The 17,209-nt window shown below is 36.6% G+C and overlaps 1 protein-coding gene across 5 annotated transcripts in view; it reads right to left on the bottom strand.

Moving 5' to 3' along the window:
• Positions 1-17,209, bottom strand: part of RALGPS2 (Ral GEF with PH domain and SH3 binding motif 2) — a 117,695-nt gene that overhangs the window by 76,930 nt on the left and 23,556 nt on the right. For all 5 annotated transcript variants that reach the window (XM_061452015.1, XM_061452017.1, XM_061452016.1 and 2 more), the window contains 3 exons: positions 15,092-15,223; positions 11,909-12,016; positions 1,011-1,061 (listed from right to left, as the gene is read on the bottom strand). In XM_061452015.1, the coding sequence (XP_061307999.1) occupies positions 1,011-1,061; positions 11,909-12,016; positions 15,092-15,148 (216 nt within the window). In that variant the 5' untranslated portion in view covers positions 15,149-15,223. The remainder of the gene's footprint in view (positions 1-1,010; positions 1,062-11,908; positions 12,017-15,091; positions 15,224-17,209) is intronic.

The raw sequence follows: 17,209 nt of genomic DNA on the forward strand, positions 1-17,209 counted from the left end.
TAAGAGATCAAATGGGGGGCCTTTTTGAAAGGTTTAAAAGAAACCAACAAACAAAAAACCCCATATAAATCCACATGGATTGGGAAATAGCTTGCTGAAATCATGACAGCTAAATTATGACAACATTTTCAAGTACAGATCAAAAGAAAGCCTTCCAAAAAATTGTGGTTACACAAATGATGAAATCAGTTATCACAACCAAGAGATTCAGCAGGTGTCTCTACTTCAAGCAAAATATAAGAGTGACATGACAAAGCTTGCTACCAATAAAATAGCTCGTGATAGTCTAAAGGTGACTAATGATCTGAAAGGCTTCCACACTACTGATAAAGTGGATAGTTCAGTGAAAAATAACTTTCAAAACTGCAAAACAATGCCCATCAGAAAATGCTTATTGTACAGAAATAAGGACAAACAAATTCATCACTTATTACAGACACTGAAGATTCTGAAAACATCAGTTCAAGGCAGGTTGCAATCAGAAAGAAATGTAGCATTATGTAAAAACAAAACAGAGAACAAAAATCATCAATAAATTATCCCAATATATATCCACAGATCAAACCCATCTTGAACACAAGATGCCGCTACAGCCTTTTTTCTTTTTCCAAAAAAAGATACAAACCAGTTAGAGAAAACAGAGGACAGGATTAGGTATGGCACAAGGTATAAGGAGCTGAAACCTAAAACATTATCAGAATAGTCAGATCAAGATATTTATAATTCAGAAACATAAAAAACCAGATACTTCACCTCTAGCACTAGCTGAACATATTTAAATACCAACACTTCATTCCCCAAACTAACAGTTCCAGATATTTGTGTGTTATAAAACCACCTGCTTCAGAGCTATATGAACCAGGGAAAAAAATAAGATTTATTGACATATTTTGACTTTGCAATTCCAGAATTTATACACTGGCACAACTTTTTTATATCTAAATTAAAAGAAAACCAAACAACCAAACAAAAAAATAAACAACCAAACAACTAAACAATGAACTACTTACCTCTGGCTGAATTGCTTTAAATACAGGAACATCCATTAGAGTTATCTGACCCTGAAATAAAATAAATCATAAGCTAAAAATTAACTTCACATTCGATTACATTGTTGCGCTGCATGAAAACTATGTTTGTTCTGTTTATTATTTGACTTTTACGTTGTAGCTAATTTCAGAGGTTTTGGCTCTACCACAGAGCTGTCCCAAAAAAAAAATAGTGTGCCAAACTTTACGTTTAATAAACAAATTATGACAAATCATTCTCAGGAGAATAATCCTGTAGTTACGTATGCAAGTTAGAGCTTGATCTCAGAAACACTACTTAAGAAGCTATCCAAGAATACAAGGAACTACCGTCAACTGCTCAAGGGCAGTTTCTCTTCAAACTGAGCCTCACTCTAGATGTTACACAATTCTGTTGAAACATCCCTAAAATTTTTCAGTCGATACTTGAACCCTATTTTGAATAACTAAGCTAAGAAACTGTTCAGTTGCACAACAAGAGTTAAAATCAGATTTAGCCATCTCACTTTGAGCAAGTCAGAACTAATAAGTACATTTTCATTCCGGGATGTCTGTTTAGCTTTGGAAAGGGCAAAGAGGAACGCACAGAGTCAAACCCCAGGTTTTACATTTTGAAACATAGTCACAGATCCTCATTTTAAGCATACAACTTAAGACTGCTGCCTACCTATGAATGTGAAAGAAAGAGATCATCTCTTTCACAAAGTACGTAGGTAGCCCAGAAATACAGCTGCACCAGGGGAGGCTTAGACTGGGTATCAGGAAAGAAATTCTTCACTGAAAGGGTTTTCAAGCACTGGAACAGGCTGCCCACGGAAGTGATGCAGACATCCCTGGAGGCGTTTAAAAAACATGTAGGTGTGGCACTTATGGACACGGTTTAGTGGTGGAATTAGCAGCACCAGGTTAATGCTTGGACTCAACTAACTTAGAGGTCTTTTCCAACCTAAAAAAAAATTCTATAATTTTCCAATTTTAATAAAGACACTAGATTTTTCTAGTCTTGGGCAATAGCGAGATTGAATCAGACCTATTTAACTGAGTCCACATACTCAACTACAAACAAGAAAACAGGCACACAAATAAGCATGTCTCAACATCTTTGTTGCAGTAAGTCCTGTACAAGCTTTTATATAAACAAACATTTTTGGTCCTGTAACCAACACTCACATGTAGTATTAGACATATAATTTTTACCTATCATTCATTAATACCTATAAACTACTTAAATGCCAGCTTAAAAATCAATCCCCAAACTACCATTTTTAAATGTGGTTTAACAGACAATGGATCAACTGTACCATGTCTTGACAGCACAAATTATACTGTATCTTAAAAGTTTAAATGATATCAAGCATAGCAAACATGCCCCCTCCAAGTTTGTTTTAAACAGCAGCAATTAATAAGAATGAAAATTCAGAATATAGTGGGCCAAAATACTCTTTGCCTTCAACACAGCTTCTCTCTTCCCTTGCACCCACAGCAACTCCAGTGAAAACGTATGATAAACTTCAGGCAAAACCAAAAGATGCCTTTGAAACTGAAAGCAATCTTGCCATCTGGAACCATTCTATTCTTTTGATGCCTAAAGTGACTTATTCTTGAACAAATAAAAATTGTTTTCCTAAAATTAAAGACTCTTTCAGCACTATTTTTTCAGATCATCAAAGTCAGAAACACAAATATCGTCACACAAAGTCTTTTTTCAAAAGGGATTGTCTTATTTTGCCACAAGAAGTACTGACAGCAACAAGTGTCATTCCTGTCAAGAGAAGCAGGTAATTTGTGAAAGTGCACCCAGACAACATAAACTATTCCAACAGTGGTTAGTAAGACTCTGCTTCTGAAGGCCTCTGAATGTGTGTGTGGACAATGCCAGTAATTTTCTGTACTATTTCCCACCTTTTCCTAGCAAGTTATCTGGGAAAGGACTAGGACCCTTGGACAGTGACAGTTACACTCCACCTGAGTATGCAAATATGGCTTCATCCTGACAATTTAACAGCACCCCCCCTTATTTGATATATCTATGTATAAGGCTCTTTCGAGGAAAGAAACAGGCAAGGCAAATGGGCAAAGGAAAGACATCTGACCAATAGGGGGAACAAAGCAGGGGAAATCTGGCTAACTAATTTCTAGAGTTGAAATGGACTCAAAGCTAATAGTCAAGATGTGTTCAGAGAACACATCCTAAAAGAAAATGAGACCCAAGTTTATATATTAAACTGTTAAGCAATATTTAGAAATTTATATGATAAATTGAGAATACCTAAGAAAAAGGCCTCCCTATGAGGGCAGCACTTACCTAAATACTGCACAGAAAATCTGTACCACTGTGTAAGACAAACTTGCCTGATACCTGGGAGCATGTGTTATTTCTAAACTTCCCACTCACTAGAAAAGAGCAAATCTGTCCCAGTTCTGTAAATCATCTAACCACATACCTATGGCTGTGCAGGCCCAAGCACCGAGGAATTACACTTTCCTACGTGCTGAGAACATTAAGAGACAAAGAGACAGAAGGAAAGCATGGATCTGTTTCCTCTCACCTAGTCCAATCCTGTCCATAGAGCAGCCAGAGTTAACTCTTTCTTCTGATTTTCAAGGTGAAGAACCCAGTTCTGAAACCAGTTCTAAAACTCATTCTCTAGTCTCCCATTTGTCTGCTCAAGTACCTCAAGCTTCCTCAGAAATGTATTATTTTGGGTAATTATGTGGCTAATTGAATGTATTGCCATGCTTCTCAATAAAGAAAATTAATTACAAAATTGGCTGGGGCAAGGTGGGGAAGATGAAACCGACAGAATGGGCACTTTGTTAAAGTTTGCATATAGGGTATATTAAAACATGCTTACAAGAGAGCCAGACATTTCAATGGTTATTAACATTTAACTGCAAATCCTCCTCTCTAGAACAAGACTAAAACAACAGTACAACGAAAAATAGGCCAGGAAACCAATTCATTGTCCATATAAAAGAGAGAATGCTTAAAAGTAAGTGTTGTCTTCCCTCCCAGCCTTCTGGAATTTGTACTCATAATCAACCTGAACTGCCTTATATAAATTACTTCCTTCATGAGTGATTCCTAAACAAATTTACCTTAAGACAGTATCTGTACTCAATAATTATGAAACAAAGACTGTTGTTATAAATTCACACATTAAAATAAATGCATACATTTAAACGACTACATAAAATGGGTATATTAACATTGAAAGAAACCAAAAAAAGGTCAAAGCTTAAGACTAACATTCATTACTAAAAAGCTTTTAATTGCTATTAAGTATATTACAGTATTTAAAAAAGGATGTCTGAGACTTAAAAAAACTCAGTGAGTTTTAACAGAGAAACTTCTTTCTTCTACTATCACACTGGTATTAGACTGATTTGTTTGGGTTTTTTTTTCTTGTTTATGCAGCTTGCTGCTTTCACCAAAATCTTCAGTAACATTGTATCGCATTACCATTTGAAACATCCATTACTGAGGTTCCTTTCTTGGAGAAATTGCAGTTTCCATTGAAAGCATCAAGAATTGTTTTCTCTCTTAAGAACTGTTCAAACTTCAAAAGAGCAACTAATAGCTGAATGCCTAAGCTGATGGATAGGAAGCCATCTGAGTTTGCAGGTACCTGACATAAGAGTTTAAAAATACCTTTGACAAAACAGAATTTTTTAAACGTTAGCTTATTCATATTTAGAAGTCTAACACTTAACTGAATTTTTACCCTTTTACAGACACTTGCTCACTACTAAGTCAAAAATAAAGCAAACTGAAAGGCTGGCATTCTAATTAACAGTACATGAAATGACAAAATTTCAAAAATACAGTATTTATGACATGCTCAACTCTAACAGTAACTTCTGTTACTGTTGGAGTTGGAGAGAAGAAAAAACTTCTATCTTGAAGTTGGTCTATCTTGACCAACTCAGGGGAAATTTAAACCCCAATAAACAAAGGCACTAGTTTGGTTTCTGCAATGAAAGAGAAACAATGCACTGACTTTTCTCATTCCAGCTCCTTAACCCAGCCAATACAAATTCATGGATAGCCCCCTCTTCTAAATGTGGTTTAATGTTTTAATATTCAAACAAAAAATTCTAAGAGTTCACATCTATTTGTTACATGAGACAAGCGAAGCATAACCTCTCCAGTTTTTGAGTTGTCAGCTGCACAGATTTAAAAAAATAAATAAATATAGAATTACATGTGCAATATAAAACTCTGAACTTCATCTCACTGACTGTTTAAATAAGCATTCAGATTACACAAAGATCACAGAACTTGATATTTTTTGCCTTTCCAGAAGTGGTATGAAGTGGTACGTCTATCAAGTTCATTTATACATTAAAGTACTTCTTCATTGCTCAGACAATCAAAGCACAGAATAGAAGTTTGTGTTTATGCTTGCCCTAGATCCTAATAACAATTCTAGGATTTGATTAAGAGAGCTATGTTTTGAATGTACAGCTAATACATTCCCCAATTCTCAACCACTTGAAGAACCCTACAAGAGAAAACCATCTTAACAACAGTGAATGATAACACACTGGAATGGCAGTTGGAAGATAATTCTCTCCCCTCTTTTTCCCCACACAGCCCTGGGAACTTCTGCATGTAACAGACTTTGCCTGGGGACATTCTGCAACAGTCAAGTTTAAAAATACTTTACTCCTCCTAGGTGCTGAGATGCTGGACTTGTTAACAATTAAGTATTTCAAAATAATAAAATTATTACCACAGAGCTTCAGTAAGTAAAAAGAGATTCACCTCTCTCTCAGGGAGATGTGTCAGGCCACAAATTTTACACATAGATAATCAAGAACTACATTTCAGTATGCTGCTTCTTTGAAGGACATGGAGAAGCTCAATGAAATGAGATTTTAAGATACTCTCCAACTCTTTTCTCTTTTGTGTGAATACATACGGATTACCCTCCTTTCATAAAACCCTGTAATTTAAGAACTTCTAGTAGCAGTTAACACCATCACAACTGAGCTCCTCTCCATGCTACTATACAGAATGGTTTGATTTGGAAAGGACCCCAAGATTATTCAGTTCCAAACCCCTGCCATGGGCAGGGACAGCCCCCACCAGACCAGGCCGCTCCAAGCCCCATCCAACCTGGCCATGAACACTGCCAGGGAAGGAGCATTCACAACCCCTTTTTGGCCTGGGCTATAAACCCACCTTTCTGGTCCCTACACCTTCTCAAGCATAAACTTTCTATGAGGCTATTTGTTGTACTACAAGTTTTCCTGCCATGTACCTACTGTAAGGACAGTGCACTTCCCAAGGAGCTCCTGGACAGAGACCCTCAGTGTGAAAAGAAAAACTAAGTTTCTGTCTGAGATGGGAAGAAGAAAAAAAAAAAAATAAAAAATAATCAAATATCTACATTTTGGTTACTGAAGAATACTGCCATAACACGAGTTTCCTTGAAGCCATGTTGGTTCAAGCAGCACTTCATAAATTGTTCCTTAATCTGAATTTTTAGAAGGAATTATATTTAAGCCTTCCAACTTGGCTTAGCACTGTCTCTCCAGGCTGCCAGAATACTTTTCCTCACTGAAAAAAATAGCTAACCCTCTGTTAAGCACTGCCATCAGTAGGAGAGTAATTCTGCTGTTCAAAATGAATGCTGGTGGATTAAGTTCCTGTGTTGAAACTCTGCTTGTTTTCTCAAAGTCAACTCCAAAACTTTTATCATTAATAGTTCCTCCACATGCAACAATAAAGTTGCTTCTTCTTGCTCTCATTGGGAACATACTTACTCTTTCATATTCTTCTGTAAAATAGAGCTAACAGGAAAACATACAAGAAAAAGTTCTTTTCATCAAAAGCTCCCAGGACCCAGTACTTCACTTTATTCAAACTGCTCTCAGATACAGCAGACAAACTTGTCTCAAACTCCCTAATCCACTGACAACCAGCCTCAGGAAAGGCCAAAACCAACATTACTGCCAGGAACCGTGTAGCACAACTCACACCAGTAGCTGCGCAGGAACTCGCAGAACGGACTCTGAATCTGCCAGAGTCCTGCATAAGACAAAGTTCTCTTCGAGGGAACCTTGGGCCAGTTGAAGCTACTTTGTTCTGTTTGAAGGGGCAAAAAATGAATTTGTTGAAGCCCATACACCTCAAAATTTATTTCTCTACTTCTATTACACAAACAATGTGGTTTCAAAACTCTTGGGACCTGCTTCCTTTACAAAACACACCCTCATGCTCTTTCTTCAGATAAAGATAACTTGGTACTTAACTGTCGTAAGAACACCTTTGTTCCTTGTTTCATATAAGCATTTTTAAAATAAACTTTCTTTATATATTATTTCCAAAATAAGCAATATTCTCTTTTCCAACATCCATCTGACCCAGCTTAATTGGAATTAAAAAGAGAGAAATACATGTACATCTTAGTGTGAGCTTACTTCATAGCACTTTCAGAAATTAGGGTAAAGAATAAAGAATCCTTCTTAGATAACTAGGTGGAAAAAAAAGCAATGGATTTATACAGCTGTGCTTCCCTTAATTCTACCTCAAATATTTACACCACCGTGGCTAAGTTGAAGCATAAAATGGAAAAGTGAGTCAAAAAGTAATAAACAGTCAAATAATTAAACAGTAGCAGCCTAAGGAATAAGAATTTACTGTAAAGCAAAAAATAAATATTTCTTCAACCTGAGGTTCGCCAGCATCTTAATTTGGAGCTCATGTCCCCAAGCATTTTCCTTTTACTTTCACTCACACCAGGTCCCGCTTTCTACTGCCACTGCACCATTAACATATCCCTCCCCCACAAATTGTGCCCTGTACACTAGAAACCACACTTCTCCCTTCAGCGAAAATGGACAGCATTCACTGCAACTGTGTCCACCCTGTACACATACAACGACTCCCATCAGCAGGGCCAGACACCAGTGGGTAATCCTGGCACCAACTTGTTTTGTGGCTTTTAGCCGTTTAATAAAGAAGTGAGCAGTGATCAGCATAAAAGCAGGTATTTAGAATAGAGACAGTCTCCTTATTAGTTACAGCTAGAAAGCTGTCTCTGAAGAAAACAAATGTGTCCTACTTCAATACTCACTGAATGGGATTCTTTTTTCCCCAAAATTCATGAAACATCCCCTGGAAACTGGTTTTGTAAGCTGCATGGGGATAATACACACTATAAATTTGCAACAGCAGCAGCTATGCCTGAAGATCTCACCTGTTTCTAAAGTGGCCTTCAAACTTACAAAGAACTTAAGCCACCAGGCTAGTTACAACAGTATAACTGGTCTATTACACATACATGACAATAATGATTTCTGTTACTGATCAAATTAGACCCCTTGCAGGGCTGATGTGCTTCTGCTAAAAAGTTACAAGACTGAACAAAAGATCACTACATCAAACAGCACACCGACTGTGCATTCAGGGTAGTGTTAGATGACTGCCAAAGGGAAGAATATGGAAATAAAATAAAAAAATATTTACAGTTGGGCTTCTCTTTGGCTTGGGAAGCAGCTTCTTGAAAATACAAGATTACAAGCAATAGCTTTTATAGTCCAGTTTGTCTCTGACCCACTAACTGACTAAACAGATCACGTTTTGAAGTAACAATGATGTCTCTAACAGAGTGGGAACTAAAAAGACATCTGTCCCTCTCATATCAGTACTGAAACCACTAGCATGAATCTTATTTCCAGAACCTCTCAAACTTAATTATCTTTCAGATTTTTGCTCTTCTTTCTCCAGCATAATGGTAATTGTCCCATCTGTACAGTGTGACTCATTTTGATCAAAATGTAACATACAGAAGGTATGGGATGAGACTTCTCAATGATGATGTTGACTTTATCAGTAACTCTTCTTTATGCTACCTATGCACTGGATTTTTTTAATTTAAGCCAAGATTTCCTAACCATTAGACAACTAACTAGCTCTGATGCAACACCTTGCTTTTACTGCCATTTTACTGGCTTTATCACATTATCTTTTCTCACCGTGTAAAAGATATTTACACAGCCCACATATTCTTTCCTCAGTTTAACACTTTAAATGAATTTTTTTTTTTTAAACACTATTCATTCAGCCCTCACTAAGTCACAGATGTCAGTAGTCTGGACTGCACCTGTTTTTAGAAGAGGCATCATTAAACTATAAGCTTCCTCATACTTTGAAAAAGCAATTAGTAGCATATATTATAACATAAAAGTTACTAACACAGTTTTGAGTTATCATTAGTGCTGATATCCTCAAGAGCTTGGCCATACTGCATCACTTTGGTAGCCTCATACTGAGATAAGGGGGGGCACAAAATTACAAAATTGAATATATAAGCCTTTAGAATCAGTTTTAAGTAATGTTAAGTTTGATGGCTTTGTAACAGTAGCAATGGAAAATTACTGAGGTCCATGCTATACAGAAAAAAATGTAGAGTACAGCTAGAAAACATACTGAGAATTCTTGTACAAGATAAATCATTACAGTTGACACAGTTTTAAGAAAAACTGTCTAGAAGAACAGGACACAGGGATAAGGAGTATCTGGGAATGGCAGGTGTCCAGGATGGGCTACAGTTAAAACAAATGATAAGTAGGAGGACAGGAGGATTATTATGTCTCTGGTGCTAAAGAACCAATTAGGCTGCTATAAGCATCTACTGTGCGTGCTTCAAAGGCTGCCAGAAGTGATGAAGATTGTTGGGAGAAGTAAACGACCCTCAGAGACCACCACCACAATTCTGTATGCATGCGGGGAACTTTCTGGAAAATGATGTAATCCATATGTAGCCTCATGAATATGTACGTATGCCCAGGGACTATATAAGGACGGCTTGTGTAGCAATACGGGGACACATGTTAGGAGGAACTATCCCCTGTGTCTCCCGGCACCGCAATAAAGAATAACTGCTTGTCAACCTAAAAACTTTGTTGGCAAGTTTGTCCCTGGAGTTTTCTCCAAATCAATACCAAAACTGAAATCCAGATGAAGATTTTGCACTTCTCTGTTACAGCAGGACTAAAACCAGGAAGAATAAGAAAAAGGCCAATAAAATGAAAACAAGGGTAATGGTTAAAGGTACTTTTCCTCCAAGGTGCCTAAATTTTTGGCTAATTTACTTATTTCTACATCATTCAGTAAGAATCATCAGAAAAAGACAAAGCAAACAAGCCCTACTGAAAAAGCAGATAAACTTGCCTGGGGAAACAAACATTAACAAAGACATGCAGCTGTGTACAGAAACATATGAAGAAGTTGAATTAATTATTACCTTGCCAAAGGGCTGAACACTGACTAATGGCAATCTTGCTCAATTGTCCAGAATTCTATCTATAGGACATTTCAGATCCATTTACAGTAACTGAAGCCTGATATGAAGATCTAGATAGTTTAAAAGGGAAAAGACTGAGAGTAAAGATGTTTTCTTTTGAGGAACTGAGAAAACAGCGATATTATACTGGATACTATAAATAAAAAATACAAAACACAGGTTTGTAATTGTAATGGGAAATACTTCATTAAAAGATTCCTGTTTGTGAGTGGAACTCTGCCCAGTTTTCATAATATGAAAACAGAAGGAACACTGGATTTTAAGAAATATTTTTATCTAATCAAGATTTACTAAACAGGTAACATTTAGAACACCCATGAACGTAAAAGGTTCCTGTTTGAGAGATGAAGGATTTGACAGTAGAGCAAAACAATTATGAAATGGGATGCAAGACAAAACATTTGTATTTCCTGCTGTCCAAGTGAGTGACAGCAACTCCACAGAGACTAGGTGATCTACTTTGCTGCTCAACAGCATCCACCACTGGCTACATAGCAGAGCCATTCAAAAGAACTTATTCTGGCCTGAATGCATAATTCCACTTGAATTCATGCCCCTAGCCCCAAATTCCCAAAGTACTTAGATTTCCTTTATGTAGAGAACTCTTAAGATAAACTGAATTGATAGCCAGCACCAAAAACATCTTCTGAAAAGTAGGTGATTCATTACCCAACTGTTCCTGACAACAGAGCAAGGAAGAGGTTTGAACCACATGACGTGACCCTCAGTCAGGAATAAATCATATAAGAATCTAATGTGTAAGTACCAATTCATAATCTAGATGCTTTAAATTTTCAGTATACTCATTAAAATCAATTTACCCCTTAATAATTAACTGTAACAGCTATTAACAATTAAAAAATAAAACAAATATAATGAGAATATTCTGTGATACATACTACCACGTATTGATAGTCGCCCCAGGACAAGTCATCAGGAACCTCTTCAGTTGAATTTTAAATGCAGTAGGAGCAATAGTTTGTTAGCAATCTTTCTAAGTAACATACTTGAATCATTTAGAGAGACCATGTGTCATCGTAACCTCTACAAGTAGGATTAAAATTAGAAATTAAAAAGTTACACGATGTTTCAGTAAACGTTATTCTCATTGCTCTTGGTCCTGCAGGCTACCCAACTCATTATCCTGCACCTGTGCACCCAAAATAAGAAAACACTCCCTAGACATAAGAATTGCCAGAATTAAAAAATAAAGACACCTCCAAAAAAAAAACAAGTACAGGTCAAGTATTATTCTTACAACTGAAATATTCATGTCAGAATTAAGCTGCATCATACTGATTTAAGAATCTCTGGTCTACGCTACAGGTAAGATTGTGGGTTGGGAAAAAAAACAAACAAAAAAAACAACCCCACAGACATCATAGCCCAAAAAAGATCATTTAACACTAAACAGAATATAGACAATGAAGAACTATAGTGCAGGATCCAGTTTTGAGACCCACGGACAACAGAAGTCATGCAAAAAACAGAAACAGAGAATCAGAGGAAAAGCTGTCAAGAAGATTCACACACAAGCTAACAAAAATTACTTTAATTGCTTACCGCATATTCTTCTGGTGTAACTTTTAGAACATCAAATACCACTGCATCAAAGCTCTTCTTCAGCTCAGCTGATCCTTTGTCACTCAAGGATTCTGAGCTGCTGCTCTTCTGCAGAAACAAATAAAACCACTGATGATATTTTGCTTCTTTTCTTTTTTACATACCCAAAAGCAAAATTTCTGCTTAAACATCACTGCTCACAGAATTTTTCTACTGGGCAAATAATCAACTAAAAGTCAGTCACAGGATACACTTTCTGCTGACCAAGACTGCTAAATCAGAGACTCTCAAACAGACTTCAATGCATTTCAAAGGTGTTCCTCAAAACAAAACAGTTATTTCTCAATGCATATTTAAATTCCAATTTCACTGACAGGAAAGTTAACAGCAGTAATAATACAGTCACACTGAATTGCAAACAGAAAAAACACCACTGTGGTGAGGAAAAAAAGACAAAGCCCATCCAAAAGGAACAGTTAACATCAAAGAACATTATCAATCTTCCTAATTCTCTTAGGAGCATTAAAACTTAAAAAAATTACATGTGTGTTCCTGTTGAAGGCACTCAGTATGAACTATTTCAGCTTTGAAGTTGTTTGGATTTTTTAATGCTAGTAATTAACATTTGCAAAAAATACCACATCCTAGAATATTTTTCTATGACTCTTCATCTACAATATAAAGATTTTCTTCCCTGCAGAATACAAATACAGTTCAAAAAGTTTAGGTTAGATATAAGGAAGAAGTTCTTTACTGTGAGGATGGTGAAGTGACAAACACCCCATCCCTGGCAGTGTTCAAGGCCAGGCTGGATGGAGTCTTGAGTGACATGTTTTAGTGTGTGGTGTCCCTGCCCACAGCAGGGAGGTTGGAACTAGATGATCTTAAGGTCCTTTCCAACTCTAGTTATTCTATGATTTGATTCTATTAAAAAAATTAAACCTTTGTATGAAATTAACACACTTCATATGCTTCACATATTATTTTCATACAAGTAATCTCTTCCTCTAGTATACAGATACAAACCTAGATTCTGTTTGATCATTACAGGAAAGAAGGGCATGGAAATTGAGATGTCACAACCAGATGTATGCTTCACAACTGAACCTTAGGTATACTTATTTCAGAAATAAGTATATGACATGCAATCACTTTGCTGCCACACACTCTCCTTGGAAAGGCTATGAATGTATGTTTCTTGCTTCTTAGTTTCTTCTCACTTTCAGAAACCTGGTATAAAGCAATCTCTCAACTACAAAATAAGAACTAAGATGACACATGGACAAAACCATCATGAAAGACCACAGTTACTACAATCAATACCCATATCAAATTTAACACTTCCTCAGCAAACAGTATGCTTGCCTGGAGTACTGTACGGCACCTACATTCTTCAGCAACAGCACAACCTTGATGTAAACACTAACACAGCTCCACAACAGTTTTCCTAATACACTGTTTGGAAAGATTCAAGAGAAAGAAAACTAGTATCAATGCACAGAACTTTACCTCACCATTGCTGGGAGCTCCAGCTCAGCTGTGGCAAAAAACACTCAGCACATATCAAGACCTGCCTAGTCTTAAGTTGGTCACTAATGCATCCTTAAGTACTCTATCCTAGCCACCATCACAGAGGCATGCCTCCTAGAAAGCTGAAAACATTAAGAGTTCAACCCACATAAGGAAGGCACTTTCTGACAGTTTGTGTATGCTAATACTGGAAGTTTTCCAGACCATGGCTGTAGGTCATATCCACAACGTGTGTATGAATGACCACTTTACCAAATAACTTCTGGCAGAAGTCAAATTTCAGCACTGTTACACTGCACTTTCAGTAGCACCTACACCATGTCTGCTGATGCCAAGGCAGAAGGGAAGGTACTGCATGGCCAATGATGCTGGTAAATAGTTCTACTGTGGTGGTGTCTTCTCCTGAAAATCTAACAAGACAGTATTTTAGGGCTACATCACATATATTTTGACTTTGGCTTCATACTCACAGAAACAAGGACATCTGAACTCCTTAAGACTTCAGCTGAAATAAACTCCTGTCCATTTTTAAGCATGTTTGTTAAAAGCACTTATATTTAGTAATCGTATCCAGTTTCAGTTAGGTTATTCTAATAGTACCATCTCCCTGAAAAATTGACTTTGAAAACACCAAAAACTCCACACCAGACAGGTATTTTCAGTAACCAACACACTTACAGAAACATTTCAGTTACAAGTTCTCCCTCCTCACAGTTAGTCAAGATGGGGAAAAAAAATCCAGTTTCAGAAAGCAGATTCATGTTACTTGGCCAAAATATATTTTACTCTATTTTATCAGACATCATGTAAACACTTAAGGCTATCTTGCAGAAGAGAACGAGAGCTTTTCTCCAAGAAAATTTCAGTTGCATGCCAACAAATGGTCAATCAATGATTCATAACACAATGGTAAGTACAAGAATCAGTATAAAAAAAAAAACAATGTTCTTGAAGATTGATGACAGTTTTCTTGTTCAAATATTGACAATAATTGTGAAACTGTGCTGGAGAGTATTTCATTTCTTTTGATAACACAACACTCCAGTTTTCCTTTTGCCTTGTTTGTGGTACTTTCCATATTCCCTATGCACATGCAAGTGTGCAGCACACATGCAGCTCTGCTATCAAAACACATGTATAAATATGTTTACATATAAACAATATAAACATAAACACATGTATAAATATGTTACACTGGAGCCCATACCAAGGTCTGAATGTAGCCCAAGAGACAAAGGCAACATCCTTATTCCACTGCTACTGTATCAGGCAGCCCCAACACACACAAGTACCTGCGCCAAAGAAGGGAACATTTCCCACAGACCTTGCCAGCTTATTGCACTAAGAGCGTCTAGTATTGTTAAAACTTGAAAAGGAAAACTTCTTTGTCTAGATGTGATGGAAGAGAACGTAAAAAAGGCAGCTTTGGCTGTGGCAAGGCTGTAAATGCTAGCTCATGCTTTATTTTGGTATACAAAGGTCAGAACTAAGTTATTCACATCTAAACCGGGGCATATGAAACCAACACACAAAAAACAAAGAGTCTATCGCACCAGATTTGTTAAAAGAAAAACCTACATTTTGGTGCATTAAAAAAAAAAATTAAGTACTTATGGTCTTAGGAATCCAACAACTAAGTTTTGTAATCCTTACCTCTGAAGCGGTAGCTGCAATATTAACACAGCTTGACTGTCCGTTCATTAGGTCCATCCTGCCCCCACCATTAATGTTCAGCCCTACATTTACAGCAACAGGATCATCTCCAAGGCAACTGAGTAACCATTCCTACAAAGAGCAAAAAGTAATCAGAAACCATTTTATTCATGCGTAAACAAGATTCAGTATATAAAAATCTGTAGGAAAAAAAAAAGGAATAAACCACTTTGAGATCCAAACTTTACATTCAAACATATTCTGAAATTACCTGCTGCTTTAAGATGACATAAGCAATTGCAGGTTGCACTGCTATCCATTAGTTACTGAAAGTACAGACTTTCATATTCTTTTTCCTACTACTTTCGATATGTAAACATATGCATTAACTCCAACTTAAAGTTAGGCCTGCAACATCAGTTCACATATGATTCTTTTCCTTTGATTACCAACTTTAAAAAGTAAACTCCAGCTGTAACCTATTAGATAACTTTCATAAGAAGTTATCCTATAATTTCCAATCCTATATGCCTATTCACCAGCTTTAAGTTAAAATTCCCTCATTAAAAGCAATTTAAGATACAAGTGGAATTTACACTTTTTCCCACAAATTACTCAAATTGTTTAGTAAAAGCAAACAAACAAACCCTATACAAAGAAAAACTCCACGCACTAACTTTTAATGTATCCTGGCAAGAAAACTATTGCTTTTCATTTCTACAGAGAAAAGGCTACAAAGAAATAGAAAATTTTGGCATCCACTACAAAATCAGTAAGACTACCCAACACTTAGGTGTTATCGAGAGAGTAAAAATTGGTTTGGGCTTACATTTCACAAGATGTTAGTGCCCTCTAGTGCGAAAACGATTATAAATCAGTTTTCACAGGTCTATGTTTATAACAAGTGCAAATGTTTCTGAAGTTATTATTTACGAAAATCACTTTAGGTCTGTAGTTTAACTCAGAACTATTAACACAGTCGTGAATAGAGAAAGTAAGTAACAGGTAACAAATAACGCATGACAAAACAGTATTACAGCAACTCATACGTAAGCCCTCTATGTAACGAAATAAAGTATTCCAAAAAGCTCTATCTCCAAGTGATCTAAACCAGGTATGTCAGATAAACAAGCCTGGAAGGTGAGAAACTGCAAAACTGAAAAAATAAAATAGCCTCAAAAGAAGCAGTAACTTTAAAGTGTCATCACAGGAATGCAATACAGAAAGAAGAGCAACTGAAAGCTAGCCACACTGCAAAGCTCAGTCAAACTCTACAGGTTCTAGATATTTTGGGGTAATAAGAGTCCCCATCTGAACTATGTTGAGCTGTACTTCTGCAGTTCAGAACAGCCATTCCACATTATACCCTGTTGTTTTTTTTTTTCCTAAAAAAAAAAAGATGTAACTGTCTCATTCACAGGACAAAGATGCTACATTTTCCTTTAACATTATACTCCTAGCCCACAGGCTAGAATTAAGATTGTGTTTCCACCACTAAAAATACACTTAACTGCACTTACATTATAGCTGGTATTATACTAACAGGCCATATGAAGGGAAAGAATTAACTCATCTTTGGCTTGAGTGTCACTGCTATCATGTCCTTTTCTATCTCAATTACCCTCAGATTGTCTTATGTGGAATACCTTCAAATGCTCAGGTCACCAAATCCCCTTTCCTATAGCCTTTTCATTTACTGAACTGAAAAGCAAGGAAATGAAACCAACTGATGTGCTATAATTCTCATTTATGCTTACGAGAATTATTGTTCTCAGTAGAGGACAAGAGGAATCACACCTCCAAAACCATTTTCAGGCCCTCCACGTGCTCAAAATAGTACACCTGTCCCATTTTAATCACCATCTCTGCTGAAAAAAAACCCTACCCTTTAAAAATTTGTATTTAGCCACGGGAATCATAAGGAAATTTGACACTGCGTAATTTCATCATACTATCTTGCTCATAATTGTACCATACTAGGCCAATCTTTAGTTTAAGATTATATATTTCATGCTTGTGTCACATTTACTTCAGTCGTTCCCCCTCCCCATACTAATGGGGTGTAGGAAGGAAGAGAATTGAGGAAGAAATGTTTCTGACCAAAGGTAAGTGAAAACT

This window comes from Pezoporus flaviventris, unplaced genomic scaffold (genome assembly GCF_033815535.1).
Source record: "Pezoporus flaviventris isolate CSIRO_AGI_PZ_B2104156 unplaced genomic scaffold, CSIRO_AGI_Pfla_v1 ptg000013l, whole genome shotgun sequence".
Classification (NCBI taxonomy): Eukaryota; Metazoa; Chordata; class Aves; order Psittaciformes; family Psittacidae; genus Pezoporus; species Pezoporus flaviventris.